Genomic DNA, 24077 nt, shown 5'->3' with positions numbered 1-24077 from the left:
CTGTACGCAAAAGATAAGAAAACCAAACACAGCGGCATGCCGCATGACAAAAAGTACACGGAGACTACAGAATCCCAAACATAGTCTTGTCGGTTTCCCCCGAGACCGTAGAATCATATACACAGATAGTGATCTCTAAATAGAGTATGAATAGCAAGTCAACACACACTTGGTGATAAGAATAGGTACTACATAGTCAGATTGCTATGAAGATTGGTAACAGCATGAGTGCATTTTTATCAATACCGAAGTGACGATTATGTTTGTCAATGAATTGTTTTACAATTTAGGGCCTTCGTCCACTAGACTGGTTGTTTGAACGAAGCTTTGCTTGTCCAGATTTCTTCTTCCAAATGTTTTCGGGTCTTTCTTCAAAAGTTTGCCGACGGAGGCTAAAGAAGAGGTTTAGAGTGACATTGTTCTATCGTAAACATGTTAGAAAATTCACAAGTATCAACATTTTCTACAGTGGTATCCAATTTAACTAAATACAAAGGCCCTGAAATTGATATCTGATAAAAATTCATTTTCAAAATGTTCATTTTATATAATTCTTCAAGTAGGATTTCAAGTATTCTCAAAAACTCCTCTACACCTTCCCAAAGATTGACGACACGCCCACAAGTACTTCTGACCAATCGCGTGGCGTCATTTCATCACGTGATATCTATTTCCCAGCAACGTCAAACAATGGCGTGGTGCGTGACTGTGCGGCCGGGCGATGGCTGAGGATGGAGTTAGATCGATTTTTCACGGCGTTTCTACACGATAAAGTACAAAAGGTGCGTGTGATGAGGCTATCAATATGTGGTGAGACGACACGAAGGTGTCTACAGCGGTTTGAGTGGTCTAATTTGTCTTGTCGTCCTGGTTTTTGCGGGTTGCTTGTGGTGTGTTTATTTTGTGAGAGGGAGGGGGGTTGTTTGGTCGACAGAAGGCTTTGGAGTTGGCTTCGATCTAGGACCCTTTCTGCACTCATTTTGGACCGTACAGCCTCAAAATGCCGAGTAAGTGGTTCAGAAATGTTTTAAGATTAATTCTGGTCGTTGAGGTATGAAAGGAAGCCACGTTGGTTGCCAGATTCGGTAAAGAGTCGCGTTGTTTAGATAGTTAAGGGTCATCAAAAAGTCATTCATTCATTCTGATCTTTCGAGTAAGGGAGACTGGTTGGCAACTTGCCACTGTAAAATTAGTCTCTAAAATTGTCCAGACTACAATAGTAGTAAGATATCTAGCAAGGACTTTAGTATAGGTATAACATAAGACAGGGAATGGCTTTTGTAGGCCTAAATCTCAGTGTTTTTGTGCAGTTATTTACTTGTGTTTACACCACATATAGAGCGGAACTAATCTGACATTTCCAGATTAGAAAGTCCCAAAAGAAGACTGGAAAATCTTATTAAAAGGTAAAATCAGCTAAAACGGTGCTGCAAAGATGAGGTCTGTAGTTACCTGTTAGAGAGAGGGGGTATCTTGTGGTCTGTTTACATGTAAATATCGTTGTGTTCTGTATTTTATGTAAATATTACGGGGGGAGTTAGGTTACTAAACCGCAGGGGTTCACTAGACAAGTCTTACTGAGATTTGTTTAAATTTGTCCAGTTTTTGCTCCTAAATCAAGGAACAACCAACCATCTAGTTTTGTTCTAGAATGATGTAGCACATCCCTCCCCTTCCACCACCCTTTACCTCCCTAACGAAAGTTACGTGCCTATTTTTACACCTAGGTAGAGTAAGCATAGTTTTCCAGCCAAGAATGGATCCAACCCGTAATCATCTTGTGTCCGCCAACCAGAGCTGTCTCCAGGACCCGTCCCCCCGTCCTGGGACAGACATTTGCTTGTTGGGATGGAAAAAAATTCACCCCATCCTTTATAAAAAAATCTGACCTAAAAGTCTGAAAGAACATGGAATTGATGAAAACACGTTAAAACTTTTCATAATCTTAAAATGATAAATTTTACAAGGAGCATTGGCTCTGAGTCTCAAACAATAAGAGGGACAGACAAAAATTTAAAACTGGAGACAGCCCTGCCACCAACCTAGCCTTTCTTTGTTTTGTTCTTCGTTTTTGAGGCTACCAACTTCAATTTGCTGAAGACTTTTGTAGCCTATATAGGAAAGTCGTGTAAAGTGCCTTTCCCAAGGGCACAAGATCGGTGACACGGCGGGGTTTGAACTCAGGACCTTCTGGACCTGAGTCAAACGTGCTGCCAATTGCGCCATGCGCTCCCACGCTATTTGATGCCACTTTCACTCAAGGATATCCAAATTTTGTGCATTTCTTCTGGTAATAACACCTGTTATACTTTGTCCCACCAGCCACCCCACTACCCAGCAGAGTCATGAGTGACACGTACGAGGACACCGCTACCCAGGAGCTGGGCATCTCCGACGGAGACGATGCCGATGGCGAATTTGACGCTCCGCCAGACGAGCGCGCTCACTCCCAGCTAACTGTTGAAAACGTTCAGGAGTTTGAGCGGCAGATGCGCCGGGAGAGCGACGAACGTTCGTCGCGTGCGAGTAGACGCACGCCGGTTCTCACCCCGATTAACGGGAAACCACGGACTCCAAGTGCGAAAGGGAGTTTACAGGGCGGAAAGGAAAGCCCCAAACCGCTGCCACCGATTGGTGTAGGCAGTTCTAGTCAAGTTGCTAGCGATCAACAAGAGAACAAGTCGTCAGAAAAGGAGGAGTCTACAGTCATTGGTACAGAGATCTCAGAGAGAACAGCAACTACAAGCAAATCTGGTGAGTGTCCTGAAGAAAATTGCCCAGATATGGCCTTCATAGCCTGGTTAAATCTCGCTTATAGCAGTTACAATCCCGGACAGCAGAGTTTAATGTGTTTCACAGACTATGGCCTATATAGATGGATATTGTAAGGAAAATCTGTCTGTAGGCTACAGACAGATTTTCTTTACAAAGCAACTCATAAAAGCTTTGGCTACAGACTGTAGCCAAAGCTTTTATGAGTTGTTTTTTTAAATCAAATTGTTTGTTTGTTTGTAATATTATGACTGATGTAGTTTTGGTTTTTGTTTGTTTGTTTCAGCTTCTGCTCCCAGAATTCTATCCTTCAGAAGAGAGTCTGACCTGTCACAAGATGCAGCCAGTAGTTCACAAAGGTGAGCAGAAAACTTTGTGAAGGAACTTTTGAGAAATGAAAGGACATTGAAAAGACATAAGATTTGTTACGCAAATTTGATGTCAATGTAAAATGTAATAAAAAATTTGACTTGTTTTACCTGTAACATGCAGCATGAGATTTGGTTCAGCTAACCTTTAAGGTGTCTGGCGGTGTAAGCTCTTAAGGCTGGCTATGTGGTTGGCATTCTTGTTAGGTGACCAAGCCACTGTACTCTCTGCTTGGCGATGAACTGTAGGACCGGTTTGGTTCCACCCATTTCTCATCGTTCCTCAACCTGTCTTTCCTTGTCTTACCAGCTGCTCTTCTCAGGACCCTCATCCCACAGTTTGTGAATTCCAATCCTTCTCAATTTCTTGTCATCATGATTGCAATTTTAACATTTCTATGTTTTCTGTCCCTAGTGTTGCAACCAAATCCCAGAAGCCGCTCGTTCACCAGTCAGCAGTGGACCGGTCAGACGTCCAGCTGGTCACCGAGGCCACTCAGACTGAGTGGAGCTGGCTGGAGGACATGCGGTCAGTCGGCCGGGCAAGCAAGGAGCCGTCTGAGATTCAAAGTAAGAATTTTTTGTATGAATTCATCTTCTACTACTAGCACAGTGCTTAAACTACACACTTGCACACTTGCAAATGCAACCACAAAGTAAGAATTTTTTCATTTGAATTGATCTTTCACTACTAGCAGATGTGTGTTTTTTGTTTGTCATTTTGCAGATTTCCTCTCAGCTTGTAACTTAAAGGCATACATACTAGTCTTTTCCCATGGAATTCCTGTAAGAAAATGTTGAAAATGTTGTAGTTAAGTCTTCTGCTTTAAATGTTCATTCTCACCTTCTTTCCATTTTTGTAGGTGCAACTTTGTTAAGTGAAATAGAAGAGAAGAAACGTGAAATGGAGGCTACAGGTCAGTTTGTCACAAATATGTTTTAAAAAATCTAATTTTTTCATAATCTTGAAGTTCTTATGTTTTGCAAAATTGGTGAGAATCAGTTTTGGGAAACGTTACTAGCGATACATAATTTGTGGGAATCAGTTTTGTAAAACGTTGCTGTTTACATCAGGTCCACCTAAGCTAAAGAAGCGCACAGGTAAGAAACGGCACATGTCTTCCCTGAGCCAGTCCAGCCACCGCTCCAGGACTTTCATTTGGCCCTAGAATATGGAGCAGTGCTTTGTTAAGGCTAATTTTGCAAAACGTTGATATTCCAGGTCCACCCAAGCTAAAGAAGCGCACTGGTAAGAAGCGGCGCACATCTTCCCTGAGCCACTCCAGCCACCGCTCCAGGACCAGCAGTATATCAGAGTCAGAGGAGGAAGAGATTGCGGAGAAGTCCGCTCCTGGGTCGATCCCAGAACTGAGATCCCAGCACACAGAACACGAGATCCCCATGTTGGATCTCAGCTCCAGCTCCGAGGTAAGACTTGGGACATTCCGGAACGAAAATGATTGTTTTGTCATAAACATCTGAAATCTTTTAACAAATATCAAATTGAGAAAAGGTGGAAAAAGCTTAGACTGGGAGGTAAGTCCTGTAACATTCTGGAACACAAATGATTGTCATTTTGTTGTTAGAGAACTTGATGTGAAATGATGGGTAGAAAGAGCACAGGGAAATGTGCAAAATCCATTACACATTTGTCAAATATACATACATCATATTTAGGACACTAAGGAATCTCAACAGTACAAAGTGTTGAGATTTTTAAGTTTTATTAGAAGTCAGAGAGGAGCAAAAAGAAGAAAAAAAACAGCATTACATCTCACCATGGTAACAGCAAGAATCTTTAACAACAACAATTGTTGTTTGTTGTTGTAGTGTTGTTTTTCTGAAGTCATTTAGTCTCAACAATGGGATCTGACATTTAGTGAGTCAACAATGGGATCTGTTCATACTCAACATTATTTCAATCTTCAGCCTTGTCAAAAGAGAAAGCTTAACAACTCTCTCTAGACAATCCGATGATAATGTTAGTATCGACAAAATCTTCCTTCTAAGATACATGTATTAGAATAATTATAAAAGTTTAGATTTTTTAATAGGCTGATGCTGATAACAATAACACTAGTTAACTCCAAGTACCAAACCCCCCTGAAGCCTTGAACCTTGCCCTGTAAGCATTGGTTACCTGTTTAGTTACTGTATCCAGTTTGCCCAGAAAGTACAGTCCAACATGACTAGAGACTGTAAGGTTATCAGGGCAGTTTTAGCAGCACAGAGGATTCATTACATAATTCTATTGAAAAGCCTGGCTTGGTTCTTGTTTACTGTAAACACAGTTAGAGGGGCGAGTTAACATCTTTTGTAGCAGTTAAACCACTTAAGGTGTTAGGCTGTGGCTTTGGTTACTTGGGAAAGAACTAGAATTCTTCAATGTTTATGGGGCTTTTATTTTACTTTTTACAGTGGTTTTGTACGGTACTTTTAATCGTGCATTTTAGGGTTAGCCCCCACCTCATTTAATAACATTGAAAGCTAGCAGAGAGACCACCAAAATATGAGGAGGAAACTTGTTTAAGTGGATAAGAAAACTTTCTTAACTTCCATAGAACAAAAGTTATGAATATATCTTTAATGCAAATGATTTTTTTAAACACTTGGTGAAATTATCAAACACCTGTATTTTAGGCTTTAAAAAACAAAGGTGACTAATTTCTGTTCCTAAATGTTTTTCAGGATGAGAATGATTTTGGCTACTCCATGCAGAATGACATGGTATCCCAGGAGGCCATGCTGCCCAGTATCGGCCCGCCCGCCATCTTGGAGTATCAGCGGGAGACCAAGAAACCCGACATCAACTTCGAGGTAACGTTGTCGTCTAGCTACGGAATTCTACGCTAAAATAACATTTACACACATCCAAAACATTCTACACTAAAACACAACATTTCCACAGTATCAATCCAAAACAGCTCCTTTCATTGGTCTATTTTCATTAATTAAAAGTTCTATGTTGTCACCAAAATGAAAAAAAAAACTTGCATATTGTACAAAATGACTGATAAACTTGTGGATGTAACAAGAAATTGGTTATAATCTAAAACTTGTAAACTACAACTTTATCTAGTTTATTATTTATTCATCTCAAAACAGGTGGGTAGCTTCAACTTATGAGAGTTTTTGATGAAATCATGTTCTGAAGATAGATTGTGATGTTTCTGATCACTGATCATGATGTTTGCTGTGTTTTTCCCAACCCATAACAATCCTTTTAAACCAAAATGCTCCATCTCTTGTGATCCATTCCCATAATGCATGCTCAATCCATTTTGTTCACATATCTGTCTATTATGGTCCCTCCCCAACCCAAAAATGCATGCTCCCTACTTCTTATATATGTATACAAACCTTGTACCTATTCTGTTTATTGTGGTCCCTCCCCCTGCCCAATAATGCATGCTCCCTACTATGTTATATACAAACCTTGTACAATGTCTATCCCAATCCCTCTCCGTGTCCAATAATGCATGCTCCCCCCTCTTACACCACCCCCTCCTTTCCTTTTCCCTTAGCAACTACAGGAGCTGAAGACTGCCACCAGTGATGAGGAGGGGGGTACCGGGGAGGGTCTGTTCCAGGGGGTGTGCGAATACTGTCAGAAGAAGATCAAACCCATCCCCACTAAGGAACAGCTAGAGACAGGGGAGCCTTCACAGGTAGGTGTAATTATGAATTAGATATTGTATTGTATTGTATGGTCTTTAGAATGGTTGTCTGTGGTTCATTTTACTTGAAGAAGGCTGGACAGATTAGTTGTGTTGGGACAATTAGTTACATGTTGTCAATATTGTAGTACATGACATTTCTAAACTTGCTTTCATGCTGACATGACACTAGTTGAGTTTTATAAAGCTAAAACATATACTATTACTATTGGCAAAACACAACACTCAGTAAAACCGACACGTGTAGACCCTTTCTAAACTCCAGTGCATTTGGCAAAAATTATCATGGTTGTCAATGAGCAGTAAAACAATGTACATAACATTGTACATAACAATGTTGTAAAATTATGATATCTGTAACAACTTTAACTGCCCGACCCTCATTTTTGTCCAATGTGCCAGAGTTAGGAAAGGTATCTATTCTTGTCCTGAGTTTCACTGAGTGTTTTTGAATAGTTGGTCCCAACCTTACTAAACAGTATTTTGTTTTCGTCAACTAGCCAGGTATGAATGCCCCTCTGTGTAAAACACCAGCGTCACAACTACACTGTTGAGCCTTCTTATATTACATGCGACAACTTGTCATACCTAAGCCGTACTTGCCCAAATACAAAGTGCTCTTCAGAGTCTTACTGTAAGAGGGTACTCACTGTTCACGGTGCTCGATCAGAGTTAGTGGAATTCACTCCAAAACTGTGGCTGAGCTCTGGAGGGGTAAAAATTTTACATCTACCAAAGAGATTAAATTTCTTACCAGCATTTGTTGGCCGGTGTATTCGTAGGTCTTGTTGGATTGCTCATAGAACTGAAAACATTGTGAATGGGCTTTTCTGGAGGATTTGGACTAATTGTTTAAAACCTTCAAATCCAGGTGCTACCATAATGGCTACCTCCGCAGGCTGAAGTCTTCATGTATAGCATTCACACAGCTGTCTAGTAGTGTACCTGGTCAACGGTTACCAGTTACTATACCAAGAGGTTGGGAGTTTGAATCCCGTCTGTTGTTGCTCACCCATTGTGTATGTTACTGGAAAGGGTTGCAGTTCTTAGGACTAAATAGTGGTCAAGCCGCGGTCCACTGTTCATGGTACTTGTTGAAAAGGGCTAGGGGAATTTCTCTGGTACAGTGAACCTGTAAATACTGTAATGCTAGTTCACCTTAATCCGTGGAGTAACCTAGATTCGTTGTTGTAAAAAAAAACTGGGTATTTAGAGATTTCAGGTCAAAGACGTGGGTTTCAAATGTCAGAATTTGCAAAATATTGCAAAGTGAAACTACCTTCCATCGACTTTTAACAATCCAAAAATACTTTTTTTTATATACAACGGATATAGGTAACCCTACAGATAAAGGTTAACTAACGTTACATAGCGTCTTTCTGTGGGAGAGTAGCTCTACATTTTTTAAAGGCTAAACAATCAGTTTATTAACATTTTGTTCCTCCCTTGCAGCTGTACTGCTGTGAAGACTACCACCAGTTCCTGCTTTTTATGTATGAGGAGAAGTCTAAGACCGAGGACACGGTCCCGGCAAAAATAGACATCAAGCCGCACGCACCGTTTGGCAGCAAACAGGCTCGGAGAGCGGCCAAGGAGAGGGCAGCACAAAGGTAGGGTTTCTTTTGAGGGGTTGTTTTGGTTTGACAGAATTGGTTTGATCAAACCACGCTGTTAAGCTGGTTTTTGTCAGACCTTCTTTTTCCTAGATGGCAATCCTGAAGTGATCATAGTGAACAAATTTGTGTAACCTACCTCAAGATGATTCAATATCTAATACAACAAAACTCACAAAATGCTAAAAACATTTTTATCTTTGAAATTTATAGAGTGATCTGTCTCCAGTGGAAAGGGGATGTTACACACAGGAGCTTGGCTTATGTCTAGAATGCTTTCCAGAGGCACATTTCCTGGGACCCTCCTAGATGTCTTGATACTTTTCCCCAGTAAAGAAAATCTTCATGATGAAAAAAGTTAGAGCTGGAAAAAAATATTGTTTCATCATATTGTGGTCTTTTTTTATCCCAGGATGAAGGAGCGAGAGGCAGAGAGACAGAAGAATCTGGCTGGGATGAACCAGGCAAACTTCTTTGCCTGTAAGTATCCAGCCATTGTGACAGTCCCAAGTTTGTTGTAACTTCTGAAAAAGTCTTACTTAATGAATTTAAGTTCGCAGGGATTTGATTTCGCCATAGTGTGAAAATGGAGTGTTTGCGGTGGTTTAAGTTTGTGGTAGCTCCATAGACTGTAGTAAAATAATATAATGGAAAAATATTTGCTGTGGTTTTAGGTTCGCGGTGAAGTGACCACCGCAAAAACCACCGCAATGAACATAAAACTACCACGACCTTTTCTGCATTTACAGAAGCTTGAAAGTGGAAGTAGAACAAATGCTAGTTACGCCTCTGTACCTGTAAGCATACCAATCCCTGAATTTTCTTTACTGGTACTGACCCCAAGACAACATCTCTTCTCCCTCCCCAGTTGCCCGTCAGATGAAGACGATAAACTACCAGCTGTCGTCGCAGAAGTGCATGGACGAGGGCTGGACCATCCGACCCTCATCACCCATGGAGGAGCTCCCGCCTCCAGAGGAGATCTTCTGTCCTGGACCAATAGAAAACACTCTGGCTCAGAGGGTAGGTCATGTAACCTGTATCTTTGTTAGATTTTTTCTGACCCTTTCTGACTCTTCTGTCATGATTTGAATTTGCCATGAAGCAATCAAGCAAATTTACAGTATAGAATTTTTTTGGCCAAGAACAGTCAGCAATCTTTAACTCTACCTCTCATGTTAGAACAGTATTGATGAAATCTTCTATTCCTGACAGATCAAAAATTGAAGTCAAAGTTAGAATATCAAGATCTGTGAAGCAATTAGATATTACTTTAACACTTGAAATTGGTAAATACAAGATTTCTATTCAATAAAAAATAAAAATGTGATTAAGCTAGTGTGTGTTACACTGTGTTCAGAAATAGCTAGTGTTTGTAACTTTGAGGTGAACTTTAAGTTCACTTATTCACTCACTATCCGGTTTATCGTCTATTACTAGTTATTTTTGAGAAGTATTGGCAAATTTCATTGTTTGACAGTCAGAGGTAAAGTTCTCAGATATTGTTTTTTTTTTAAAGAAAAATTAGTTTAATGATGATTTGTTGTTCTTTCCTTACAGAGAAATGAGCTTGGCCTGATCATGAGATACTACGATGATGGGACTCTGTTCTTTATGCTCTTCCCAGACGGCACTGGAAACGTCTAGTATCCTTTGAAATGTTTTTGTTACATTCACTCTTGATAACAAGGTTTTACAATATTCATTTTAATATACTCTACTAATTAGCCATTATGACAAGTAACAAAGGTATTCATCAAGTAACCTTATCTCAGGTGATCTGTAACCCTGTAACCAAAAATTGGTACCCGAATGGCCGAATGGTTACTTCATTGTGCTTAACGTTTTAAAGAAAATGTTGTTCACCCTTAACCCTGCAAAGTTACCCCTCCGGCTCCCTGGCCGTCACCATCAGTTCAGTGGAGAAGAAACAGTACACCTACATCATACAGGAGGTGAGAGTTCAGCATCCTAGTCATTTTGATACACCTCATCTATCTTGCCACTTATTCTTGGTGAACGGGTTTGGGTCATGATTGTGGTGATGTGGGGTCTGTTGCTTTCTGCATTGCCAGTCCTGAGAGATTCTACTATTCTACTACTCCATGTATCCATTAACAGGAGACCCCCTAATCCTGACACTTGGGTTCCTCAGATATATGGTCCGTACAGACAAGTGTGACTGTACAATGGAATCTAGTTGATATTGCTAAAAAGCAGTTACTCAAGTAACTGAGTAACTGCTGAGTAAGTTGAGTAACTGCTTTTTGGCATATCTTATTTCCTGGATGGTAATAAGACTTAATCAGCTTAGTTGATATTGAATTCCACTCTTGAAGTTGTAAAGTTTTATGTACATATTGTATTCAATAGTTTAATCTGAATGCCCAACTTGTTTGTTCCAGGATGCAGCAGACAGAGCGGAGCAGCTGGCTGTGTTTGATGCCTCTGGATTTGCAACCTCCTACTTCCAGACTGGGACCATCAGGTATAATATACTGTTATGTAATGTTGGTTCACCTTTTTCTGTAGGGTAACCTATATCCGTTGTTTCTAAAAACAGGGTATTTAAGGATTTTAAGTCGACTGACGCCGGTTTCAAATTGCAATATTTTCGAAATATGCAGCAATTTGAAACCACCGTCCGTCGACTTGGTATTGCCAGATACCCTGTTTTTAAAAGCAACGGATATAGGTTTCTCCACGGATAAAGGTGAATTAACGTTATAGCCATCCTACAAATGTAAGCCAACAATGGCCTCCTGACTTTCTCCAGACCATGACTGGGAGTTAGTCATGAACAAGGTCATCTGTGTTTTGGAGTTGGTTGGAGGATTTACCTACTTGCACTTTGCACCTACTTAAACTCTAGTCTAAGTACCATCCTCAGTAGTGACTGCTGGCTTACTTTAAGTACTTTTGCTTGCTAACCAAGGAAAGTATTGAGCCAGCGGTCACTACTGAGGATGGTACTTAATAATATGCTACTTGAATTCTGCACCAGCAAGCAATAAACTGTGAAAAATTGAACTGGTGCCACCACCGACCTTGATTGGGTAAATGTTGGGAGCAAAGTTGTGGGAAGGTGCTGAATGTGTGATGGGCTTGATACACAATCTTCGATGGAAAACAATTGGTACAGCAAAAAATTGAATGAAATACATGTCAAGTATCACTACATTTCAGAAATACAGGAAGGCCTTTTAATGAAGAAGAAATGTGTGATTTAAAAAGATTTGCTAAATGTTTCTCCAGGATGCACCTGACTCCTATGGAGGGTTCGCTGTTCGACGTGTATGGGGAGAAACGGCGGGCATGGCACTGGAAAGATCAGGTTACGCACGTCCATGCTCCGCCGTTCCAGCCGATCTGTTTCACGCTGAACCGCCACATGTCCGTGCGTGTGATGTCGCAGGATCGGATCTACCTGACGTTCACCGCGCAGAGCAAGAGTATCAAGCTCAACGTGGGGACAAGGCTAAAGGTGAGGCTCTCTATCTCTAACTCTCTTTCTCTCTCTCTGTGTCTCTCTCTCTGTCTCTCTGTCCCCCTCCCCTCTGTCTTTCTCTCTGTCTGTCTGACTCTCTGTCTTTCTGTCTCTGTCTGTCTCTCTCTCTCTCTCTCTCCCCCTCCATCTGTGTCTCTATGTCTCTGTGTGTCTGGTGTGCTAAAGTGATAACTTCCTTTGTTCTAATTAAATCAATTGGAATTTTACCAGCTCAGTATCAGTGGACTGAAAAATTGCCCCACTGGCGGTTAACTTTATTCAATTGCCATCTTATGACATTTTGTTATGAGCACGACTTACTAAACATTTCTGTTCCATATATTTCCAGTTCCTGACCACAGAGTTCCCAGAGAAGGAAGAGGACCTGGAGGAACTGTACCTGGTCCAGAGTAAAACTCAAGTAGAGTAAGTCACTTCAATGTTTTTTTAGTTCAGAATCTGTATATTTTGTGTTTAGTGATGCATGTGTGTAAGTGAATAAGGGTAGGGTAGTGTTGAAAATGGTTAAGAAGTGCTTATATGAAATATTCTAGTTACATGTAGTTAGCAATGTAAATAGCTTACACTGTTACTTACCATTATCTGTAATTCATAATTTGTGAATAGAAAGGTGAAAAAAGTCCCTTCCAAGTTACACCTATTCTTCTATTAATATATAGCCTGACACTGGAAAATGAAAAGCACTGCGAATGTTGAAATATGTATTGTTTGCTATATGTATTTCAAAAATGTACAGTTAAGACTTGCATTATAATTGGAAAAGTGTACTCCATATCAAATTAATACAACTTTCATAGATAGATGGATGAATGAAAAGTTTCTTATACATTTACAGCTGTGTTTTTTTTTACTAACTGCTGTGCAAGAGAAATTGTGCCCCATTTTACACAATCTAAATAGAAGTTCTCTAACCCTAACACTTTTACCCCTTTTCTCTACAGGACATTATTTGACAAGATCCAGAACGTTCTGAAGTTCCCCAAGTGCACGCGGCTGGACAAGCTGTCCCCCCCTCCCCACCTCAGCAGTAGAATCACCCGGCTCAGCAAGTCCCAGCAACGACCAATCAGCAGGCAGCGTGCGAGTCGTGCCACATCAGCGTCTGCCTCACCCATGGTCTTTGTTAATTAGTGCACATTAGAGCTTAACGACTGTGCCTTTGTTAATTAGCGCACCTTAGAGCTTGATTTCAACACCTGTACAGTCTCTGGATTAATCCGAATTCTGGTTAACAAAGTTCTTTAAAGTACACAGCCAAGTGTTTATATATATTATGTATGGCCTCCATCGGTCAATATTGACCACGGTAAAATCCTAATTGATATACATGTAAGCCCTACAACTTCAGCTATGGCAAAAAGGCCTATACAAGAATGACAGTCTCTGACACATAGGGCACATCTGTAAGCTGACTAAGGTCTGTTACAGAGTGTTTACACTACTCTGACATTTTGGTGACTGTCTTTTACCTTCCTCCCGGCTACTGACTGGTAACACTTCCTCAGTCATGTTTGGGACAGCAATTTCTTTACAGTGTAGCAGAGACACCTAGCTGCTGTGTGAAGTACTACCAGCAGGGCTGTCTCCAGCTTTAAATTTTTTTTCTGTCCCACTCATTGTTTGGGAGCCTATGTTGTTGATTTTCCTTGTAAAATGTCATTTTCTTAGCTTATGAAATAGATTTTCAACAGTTTCATGTCATTTTGGGGATGGATGGGGTAACATTCTTTTCCATCTCAACAAGCAAGATCCATTCTGGGATGGAGGGACGGGTCCTGGAGACAGTCAGTATTGCTCTGAGGAAGGTGACATGTACAGACAGTCTCCAGAATGTCGGCTAGGTATTAACCCAGGCCATTTTAGTAGGGTTGTGTACAAAGAACTGTGTTGTCCAGTTTACCAACACTGGCAACATGATGAAATTCTTCACTGATTGAGACCCCAATTCTAATACAAAAGTGGGAAAACAAAAAGCAAATTCAAGACTTATTGTTTTCCTTATCTGTCATTTTCTGACAGTTTCATGACAAAAATCATGACATAGGAGGTGAATCATGACTTTTTTGAGAAATGAAACCTAACTATATTCTATGTTGCTTGACGGTTTACTGTCATTGCTAATAGTGTTTCAAACTTCAGAGAAACCCATTTGAAAACTTCTTCCAGCTTTTTCTGCCTTATCTTGACGATCAATGATATCACAATATGATGTGTTCAGGCTTAGAATTCTAGTGTTCAGACAAATTGTTATTTATGCTTTCGCTAATTGCAATATGATTGTTTTACTCTTTGATGTTGCTTGCATGGCATGACCAACATTGAGCTTTTATACCCTGTATATATTATATATCTATTGGTGTTGGAACTTATTTATGCAACTTACTTGTATGTGTTGAAATTGCAAGGTATTGAAACTAAGCAATATGGATTTCTTGTTTGGTCTCAAGGGATCATATATATGCATATATATAGGTTAGAAGAAATAGTACATAGCTTATGTGTTGGTTTCATGAGAGCTTTTATGCATAATTCTAATTGTCATATCATTTGCAATGTGAATTGTATATAAAGCATTTTATGTTCTAAAGTAAATGTTGAAGCTGGCATGACATTTTATTAATGTGATAATTGATAATGATATTGTATTTGGACCAAGTTGTCCAAACTGTTATTCATTAAAGGGGTATATAATACAGTATACATTTAACTTCCAATACAGTGTATGATCTTTTATTGCATTTTCTTGCCTCGAAAATCTAATTCCACTAATAATAGCAGGGTGCATAAAATGAACATTTTTAAGGACCTCAATAACTACACACGTAGTAAATTGATACCAATCCATAAAAAAGATCTTGAGTTACAGGTGTGAACACTCATACACAACAAAAACTCTACACTACTCTACCAAACTTGACTGGTTGACATTAAAAAAAACAGAACAAAAGAAAGCCCGATAATGTTTTATGTGTTTTTCGGGGCTAGATTGTGTCATGAATTGATATACATACATAACGGCCGCGTGGCGCGTTGGTACACCCGATCCCTCGATCTCGGAAGTTAAGCAACGCGCGGTCCGGATAGTGCTTGGATGGGGGACCAACCAAGGACGTCCGGATTGCTGTAGCGTCACGAAGCTTTCCACGAAATCGTCTTCCGGGAGGGACGTAAAACGGGGGTCCCGTGCTCGAGGAGGTGCCTCGACCACGTTAAACAGCCTCATTACTCATACACTGGGTACCTACTGGCTGGCAAAATACACCAGATGATTATTATTATTATTATTATAAATAGATAAATGCAGTGTAGTTGGGTGTTATATAATGTGTTGGATTTGCAAAAGCAGAGGCTTGGCTGTCTATTTCGTACTGTTTTGCTTTCGTCTTTGCTGGCAGACTCAAAGAAAACAGTACAAAATAGAGCCCGATCGATGAAAACGCGTCAAAAACAGCCTGAGCCGAACCTCTGCTTGGAGAGTAGTCCTGTCCAATGATCCCTTGTGGAGCAAATACGGTTGAATAATTGCGCCACCTAACGTGATTTGCTGGTACTGCAGGATGGATACTGGAAATGCAAGGAAATTTTCCTGTCTGTGATATCTTTATGATTAAAGATATCACAGGACTTATGAATGTAGCGTCGATGAAGGTTAGACATCCAGGTAATAGATAAGGTACGTCAAGTAGCAATTACTCAAGCATCTGGATATGATTTTGGATATTCTAAAATCGTATCCACTTGCTTGAATAACTGCTATTTGACGTAACGGATGTTTTGGTTGAACAAAAAAGGTACTAAGGATATTGCTTTCAAAATACGTTTTGCTCGATTTTTCTAAATAAAGCAAAGTGAAAATAGAATTAAAAAATAAACTAGAAAGGCCGGTATTTGCTTAGGAGCAAATTCAGCTATTTTTACTCCGCTCCTCCTTGCGAAAATGGACTGTTCCAAAATTGAATTTGAAAAAAAAAAATCCAGTTTGAGAATGACTCGGAATTACGGTTCTTTCATACTAGTACTGTACAGTAATCACACTTTTATTTCTTGATTACAACACGCAAACAGTATGCTAGTGATTCACACATTAACAAAGAAGACACCGTTGTTCTTCAAGAAAGAAAGTCGGGGTAAACTCAAAAGGCCGGCTACAAGCTCTATCGGCGAAATCTCAAAGGGCAGCTAATCAGACAGACTGACAGAAGCAGGTCGGTGCCGGGTAAAACACCCCAAAGCCGACCGCGGAGAATGGTACCCAGGCTAATGATATCGGGGTCCTTTTAGTAAATATCTCATGCACTATCATACCAAATTTCGGGTCCATTGGGCTTAATACCTGGGCACAGAAGGCACAATTATACAGTTCGGTCAGAACACCACCTAAAAACATCCATAAAATCATTTTAAAGGTATCTATAAAAAAACAGAAAAAATCGGGTCTGGGTATTGGCCCACTCTACCTTTGTGCCAAACTTCATTCGATGCAGGAATGATGGTGTTTCTGTCATAATTTCATAATGTATGTGGGAACACTTCTTGCACTTGACTTTGCTATCCTCTTCTTGGTGTCTGTTGGTGCCACTTGTGGCCGGTTGACTATTGTACCCTCTGACAGGCCAGAGTTTCAGCACCCGGCCAATAATAAATTTAGCACTGTCAAATTGACACCTTCTATCAAGGCACAATCCCATGTGTCTGCACAACTGGTGGTGTATCCTCTTCATCCAGTAGAAAATAGTCTCTAATAAGCAGACCCATCGGTGCCTTAGAGATAATATAAAAGCTGGCAAAGGAGCATAGCCGGCCAAATGGAGATAGCCGGCCAAAGGGCTACACTAAGTCCCTTGCCAGCTTTGATACTATTTCTAAGGCACCGTAGGGTCTGCTTGGAGACTAGTAGAAAATAGAATACAATACAATGATTAGTATTTCCTTTGTGTAGTTTCATGTACCACTCGCCGCGCCATTCTGCACGCCCTGCTGTATCGCTAAACTCGACACTCTAAACTTGCGTTAATTAAACGTACAAAAACTACACAATAACGACGACAAGCTACCCAAATTTGTTACTGTGTTTGTGCATTGTAGCCAATTTTAAGTTAAACAGTACGATTTTTTACTTACTTTTAACAAATTTCTTCCCCGACGACATGCTCTCCTGGTATGGTTAAGCTGCTAATTTGAAAGACACTTCCTCATTTGCTGTACCCAATCAGGTCATCGCTTCCGCTAAGTGCCGCGCGTATTGGTGACGCGGTAATTACATTTAGGCACAACTCACAGCTGCACCACATTACGTCACTCGCGGGACGTGACCATATATGGTGACACGCGCGAAACGCGTGAAACGCATGAAAATACACGTAGATACCCCGCCAAACAGGCTTATAAATCATTATGAAGTGATTTTGGGCCAAAAATGATAGCTTGGTTCTTTTAATAACTATCTCCCGCAGTATCATACCAAATTTCAGGTCATTTGGACTGAGTACCTGGGCACAGGAGGCAAGAATATATAGTCATGGTCAGAAATGGACCTAAAAACATCCATAAAATCATTTTAAAGGTATCTATCAAAAAAAGGAGAAAAAAGCATCTGGGCATTGGCACACTCTACCCTTGTGCCAAATTTCAGATCATTCGGTGCAGGAACGACGGAGAGGAATCACTTTAACGATCGCGACAGGAGAAAGAAAGAAAGAAAGAAAGAAAGAAACAGTATGAAAACAATATTTTTACTCCCGAGCGTACCTACGGTACGCGGAGTAAAAATAATAAAAAATATCTTTCGCCCGATAGGGGACTTGAACCCCTGACCCTCAGATCGCTACATGTCGCGTAAAAGTCTGATGCTCTACCGACTGAGCTAACCGGGCTCCAATGACGTAAGGTTAATCAATAACGACCAGAATCCAGGTGTTTACACCTATCCTCAAATGACTTAACGACAGGTATTGAGAGTGAGATGTCGCTTGTATTTTCTTTCTTGACAACTTTGGCTTGATGCTCAACTGTTAATCCTGTTGTATTACAGGTAATGAGATTTAAATTTGAAGTAAACAAACATATACCCTATCTGTGTGTAACCTAAATTTAGATACGTTGCTATAAACAGGTGAGCCAACGTCAGGTAGCGTCTCACCCAAAGTGACGTTAATGCGCCAAAAAAGAAAAAAAAAACATGTCGATACGCAACTCATAAGGACTTGAATTGATCATTTTGATATACACACAAGCGCGAAAGGGGCTTATCGTAGCCTTGTAACTTATAATTATATTTAGATTTATTGAAATTGCAATACGTGCAATACATGGCAAACCCAGACAGCTTTAGCTGATATTGGGTGCCAACACATACATACATCTCATAAAATACACAGAATTAACTCAAATGGTTAACGTATATTTCAAGTAAAACAACAAGATTAAGCGTAAAGACAGGTAGTAGAACCTATATATCAAGTTGAACTTGATATATATATTTAGAACTCGGGGATCAGAGGTCTAGTCTATGTGCAGGTAACTATTAATAAATAATCTTTATTGCAAACTCGTGCCCGAGGGCTAATTGCATACAAAGTAATGTCACATGACTGTTCAGTATTGCCAGATAAAAGAATTCCGAAGTCACGAAAGTTCCCATTATATTCCTGTCGCGTCGGGTCCAGACGTAAGACTGGTAAACATGTTGTCAAACCGACCACAAAAACAGGCTCCGTTACATTCGTGATTTAATTATCCCGTGTTCTCCCGGGTCCTCCGACGGCCGCTCGAGCCCGTAATGGTCGCACAATCCGATTTGTGCGGAAGTCTCAGACATCGTTATATCGTTTATCGGCGTGTTGCACCATTCTGGGAATTTACAAAGTGGGCTAAAAGGGTTTAAAGTGCCACAACAACGATCTAATGGGAGTTTTATGTGTTTTTCGTGACTCGATTGTGTCATGAATTGATATGCATGTATGTGTAGTGTACCGGGGTTGTATGTAATATATTGGTTATATAACTTCTGTATAGGAAAATATATTTAAAGAAATCCCTCCAATGATTGTAAAAGACCGTTTGCATCCCGTACTATGTACCCTTAAATTAAGTATATTAACCTATTGGAACTGTAGTTATGAATCAGTAGATGCCATGCTTTGTACCTTCAGTTGTACAATTGTTGTTTAATAAAGTTATGTCTAATATACTGGCTACTATGCTCCAAGCAGAAGTTCGGCTCCGGCTGTTTTCTTGACGTACTTTTAGGCGTTTTCTGTTTTTTTTTTTAAATGTCTGTATGCATGCAGTGTGCTGGCGTGTGTGTTATATAATGTAGTAGTTACATAATGTATATTGGTTCATTGGAACATGTAGCCCATGGCATACTAATAATAGTATCGTTTGAATTTAATGGAAAATGGCCACACAATATCCTGTTGCGCATGCCCTGAACCTGATAGAGGGATATGCACTTGTTGCGTGGGTGTGTGTGTGTTTGGTTAGCTTTCGTAACAATCCGCGGCATTGTGTTTCGAACAGATTATTGCCTTGTCTGGAAACTAATGCCTCCTGGCGGAAATGTTCCGCATTGCAGATACAATCATGTTAAATCACTGCAATGCATTAGGCAAGATACAAACTGTTGACAGCAAGAATAAACGTTTGGAAAGTTGGTACTTCGATACACTCAGAGAAAAATAAACACAACACAATACAGATAGGAAGAAAAGAATTCGAAGAACAAAAAAACAACGAACCAGAACAACTCATCTACTTGGATATCATATCAACAAGGGACCGTCCATACATGTACAGGTGTCCGGTGATAGCCACCCCTCCCTGTCGTAGTCAGAACGTACTGTCCCCAAGTCGACGAGAAAGCTGTCAGCACGCGGCGATGTTTGTTTCTGTTGGTGCAGAGCCGCGCTGCTGGATTTATAACGTTTCTGCGCGGGTCACTTCTGACGGATCTTAGACGGTACACTTCACATGTCTCAGGCTTTAAGGGGACAGCCAGGGGAACCTCTTGAAGATGCAAAACAACCTCTTAGCTAAGGTGACAGCCTGGAAGAAGTCTTGACTCATTTCTTCGCTGCGTAAGATTTGTGCACTCATCTCTGACAGATCTGAACCCGTGCACATCACACGTCTGAAGCAAGACGCCGTCTTAGAGTTAGACAAGGAGACAGTCAAGACATCTTAGGACATTTCTTCGCTGCGTAGGATTTGTGAGGGCACGGTGCACTCATCTCCGACAGATCTGAACCCGTGCACATCAGCAAAGGGCTGTCTTAGAGTTACACAAGGAGACAGCCAAGACATCTTGGGACATTTCTTTGCTGCGTAGGATTTATGAGGGTACCGTGCACTCATCTCTGACAGATCGGAACACGTACGCATGATCACTCGACTTGTCTCAAGCAAGGGGACATCGAAGGGGGCATCTTAGAGGCGCAAAACGCCGTCTTTAATGGACAAGGAGACAACCAAGACGTCTTATTGAGATGTTTCTTCGCTGTGTAAGATTTATGAGGGCACCGTGCACTGGTCATCTCTGACAGATCTGAACCCGGGCGCATCACTCGACTCGTCTCAAGCAAGGGGACAGCGAAGGGGGCATCTTAAAGACGCAAAAAGGCGTCTTAGACAAGGTGACAGCCGGGTAGACGTCTTCAGACGTTTCATCGCTGCGTAGGATTTATGAGGGCACCGTGCTCTCATCTCTGACAGATCTGAGCCAGGGCGCATCACACGTCTCAAGCAAGGAGACAGCGAAGGGGGCATCTTAAAGACGAAAAAAGCGTCTTAGACGAGGAGGAGGTAGCCAAGAAGTCGTCTTGAGTCGTTGAGAGATTTGCCTTTCTTCGCCGCTGTAGATGCATGACCTACACATCACGGGTCATCTCGGGACGACATGAACCTGTGATCGCCACACGTCTCAAGCAAGGGAACAACCACACGGGGAGGCAATTTCTTAAAGACGAACAGCACTGTCTTAGACAGGAAAGCAGCAACAGTGAGGGTGAAGGTACTACAGTCGCAAACCACGTACTGTCTTTGTCAAGGAAGCAGTTAAAGGGGAGGACGTCAGACGTTTCTACGCGGCCGAATATTTATGACGTCACCGTGTGTCTGTGAGTCGTCGCTGACAGATCGGGCAGTTGTCGTCACACTACTCAGCTCCGGAGACTACTAAGAAAGGGGGCGTCTCTAAAGTTTGAGACGATTCCTCGCCGTCCTTGACCGTGAAATTTGCGTCTAGACTAAATCTGGAGGATGAGTTCGCTCCGGTTGGAATCTTGTCGTGATGAGACACCGTGAAGACTTTGAGATTTTGTCTGAGACCTCGGATATGCGTCTTAAACATCCGAGCATCGTCTTGCAGGATTTACTGTAGCTTCATTCGCGTCTAGGACGATTCCTTGGATCAAGGAGACGATTTGCAGAACAGGTAAGAAGAATTATTGCTTTGTTAATTCCATACATGTTGCATGATTTTGCAACAATTCTCCTGACTTGCACGCTGTGACTGTGGCGAAAGCCGAAAGACAGCCAGACCATATTTTGTCGGATTTGCCATAATTTACAGTTTTGCTCGCTTGTCCCGTTCAGAAACTTTTAAGACATCATATTCAGTGATTGTAGAGACCTAGACATCAAAAGCATTAAATGATCAAATACAAATTCAACCCAGTTTGTCTCTTTCAAATCGTGACACTCCATGAATCGCATATGATCATGTGGAAAACAAACGCACGGATATGGTTAGGATTTTCGGTGAATCCAAGCGGCCCATTTTCTGACAGCTGTGTCAAACGGTGTTAACAGGCGTTTAGCAATAATTCGCACGGACACGCCGGCTTCATGGTTACTTTGCACCCGTCTGGCAAATGATGGCAGCTGTCGTCTGGCTTTCAAGTAGCGGTTAGTTATTAGTACATGTTTACTAAATACATATGTTAATCAGTTTAAGTAAATAACACTTTCCTTATTTTTTGTTTGTCTCATAGCAAGGACAATACTAGTATATAGGACACTATGTAATGACCTTGCTTTCACGTACGAGTATGATGTGTCGTTCTTATTTTGCTTGTCATGGAATAACTTAATTGTATCGGTGTATATCTTTCATAATTTTGGTCAGCAGCGTGTATACATAGTAACTAAACAACTGTTGTTCTCTTGAAGACAAAGCAGAACAAACAAAAGTACATAATACTAGTATACATGTGTAAAATATGTGTATAGACATTGAATTATGTACACTGTATCTCTATTATATTTTATCTGACCCTTACCTACTTCATGACCTCAACGAAAAGCGACCTACAGGCCGATTTGAACTTTTCATGAATAGACAAAAGAAACAAAGTACTAGTATACTAGTATACGCGGTGGCCGATTTTACCCCTCTGCCGGCTGTAGTCCTTCCCCAGTTACTGTTTTATGCCACCGGAGGAATCTGCTTGGAGATTACTAGTATACATCATCACATAAACAACATGGGAAATCGATCAGGAAGATCTCCAACTTGGTACTGCAGTTAGGTATGAAGCATTCCAGCTTGCCTTCTTCAGAAGAGTGCAGAGGTTTTCAGGCCATGCTGACCCCAAAGATTGTATATTTATTACTTGTCACCCTCCAAGGCTCTTACGTAGGTGACAGAAGGTAAATATCTATTAATCTCCAAGCAGATGTAAGGTACCGTCTTGTTTTGAACGTTTTTATGTGTCGTTTTCTACGTCGCACTGGCTACGCCTAGTGGTGCGCATTTTGATTTCTGTCCATCTCTAACTGAAGAAAATATATTAAGCGGCGCCACTCTATATATATCAGACCGTCCTTTTGGACAGGATGCCAATAAGGAAGCTGTCGTCACATCTGTGGAGTGCATTTCAGGCCTGCGCCACAAATTTTCCAAACCGGGGCCACGCCGGGCAGCTTTCGGGAACGAAAAGTTTGACATAAAAGGCACCAAGCTATACAAGCCGTAAAGAGAATAGTCGTGAGCATTATTTGTGTGTAAATTTCTATTTTTCGTTTCCACAAACACCCCGGCCAGGCCCGGGTTTGTAAATGTGACGTTAGCTTTTAAGCAGGAGCCAATTTGTAATTAACCATTGCATGTTAAAGACCCCATTACACTTGCCTTCGAATTCATCCCCGTCGCTGGCTGAAATAACAAACAGATCAAGAGATATATAGATATATGCAAAACCAGACTGACCACGCTGGCTGTTATACGACCCCTTATACCTATACTATAGCGAGAATAATTTGCCAGGGGAGTTTTGCTACCAGAGGAGTTGGCTAGCCGCGCAGGAGAAACATCTACTTTAGCATGGCCGATATTCCGATTTTTTTGCCGAATTCTACGATCCTCGTACCTCCGTAGGATGGCCTGGTGGAGGCTAGCAAAAGCGTGTAAAAGACAATCGGCAACCCTACATCTGCTTGAAGCCCGTGTCAACGCGTACATCTGGCGTGTGTTGCGGCGCGGCGGGCCGGAGTGTCCGACTGAAGTGAGACGGTTTCATTATGCTGAAGTGGGACAGGTTTGTGTCTGACTGTGATGACAGTTCTACTGTAAATATAACACTCGCTTTACCTGCATCTGACAGCTTGGAAAGACCTGTTACTGTATTTCGGCGAATTGCCGGGATTAGTTTTCAGGTTCTCGGAATTTTGGCAGGAAATGGTGGTGCCAGAATAGAAAGGTGCATAGACGAAGAAAATCTTTTACATGACATGACTACACTATACAAGCCCAGTTTACACCTAGAGGGTCCCAGAGGTTTGGGAAACGCATACACTATGCCAATCCAACTTGAATTGTCTACTGAATATGCTGAAATACTATAGAGTGTTTCGCTAAATAATTGTCCTTAGGGAAAAAGCGAGCTCTGTGTATGTCTGTTTTGCCAGCAAATTCTAAGACGACTATATTCGTGTTCTCAGCCCTCTCAGCCAAGTCAAGCGTTAGCGCACGCACAGCTCATCGACATAACCTTCATTTCCTCCCCGAAAGAGCCGTTAAACTCCGGTATTTCCTGCCAAACCTTCCTCCAACAACAGTTGAGCATCTCAGGTACAGCACACGCGTGTCGGCCCTGTACAGACGTAGATTTAGCTGTGTACGGAGGTGTAAACTTCAGCA

General features: G+C 41.2%; 2 protein-coding genes and 1 non-coding gene across 3 annotated transcripts; 2 read left to right on the top strand and 1 right to left on the bottom strand.

Annotated features, from left to right (window-relative positions):
• Positions 1–627: 627 nt before the first annotated feature.
• Positions 628–7225, top strand: LOC118428009 (nucleolar and coiled-body phosphoprotein 1-like). The gene is made up of 9 exons (XM_035837973.1): positions 628–782; positions 2323–2754; positions 3059–3131; positions 3556–3710; positions 4004–4057; positions 4363–4568; positions 5829–5957; positions 6665–6808; positions 7220–7225. The coding sequence occupies exons 2-9, from the start codon at positions 2346–2348 to the stop codon at positions 7223–7225; spliced, it is 1176 nt and encodes a 391-aa protein (XP_035693866.1). The 5' UTR covers positions 628–782; positions 2323–2345.
• Positions 7226–8266: 1041 nt separating this feature from the next.
• Positions 8267–14652, top strand: LOC118428261 (glutamate-rich protein 6-like). The gene is made up of 9 exons (XM_035838274.1): positions 8267–8427; positions 8843–8910; positions 9299–9453; positions 9991–10076; positions 10313–10385; positions 10836–10918; positions 11686–11914; positions 12267–12343; positions 12880–14652. Exons 1-9 carry the CDS (start codon positions 8309–8311, stop codon positions 13067–13069), a joined length of 1080 nt encoding a protein of 359 aa, XP_035694167.1. The 5' UTR covers positions 8267–8308; the 3' UTR covers positions 13070–14652.
• A 3072-nt stretch (positions 14653–17724) lies between these two features.
• Positions 17725–17811, bottom strand: Trnak-uuu. The gene is given in 2 exon segments: positions 17725–17760; positions 17775–17811. It is a non-coding gene; the product is annotated as a tRNA-Lys (tRNA).
• Between the last annotated feature and the right edge of the window lie 6266 nt (positions 17812–24077).

Source organism: Branchiostoma floridae, chromosome 12 (genome assembly GCF_000003815.2).
Source record: "Branchiostoma floridae strain S238N-H82 chromosome 12, Bfl_VNyyK, whole genome shotgun sequence".
NCBI lineage: Eukaryota > Metazoa > Chordata > Leptocardii > Amphioxiformes > Branchiostomatidae > Branchiostoma > Branchiostoma floridae.
Note: the sequence above shows the minus strand (reverse complement) of the source record. Positions and strands in the feature narration are given on the sequence as shown.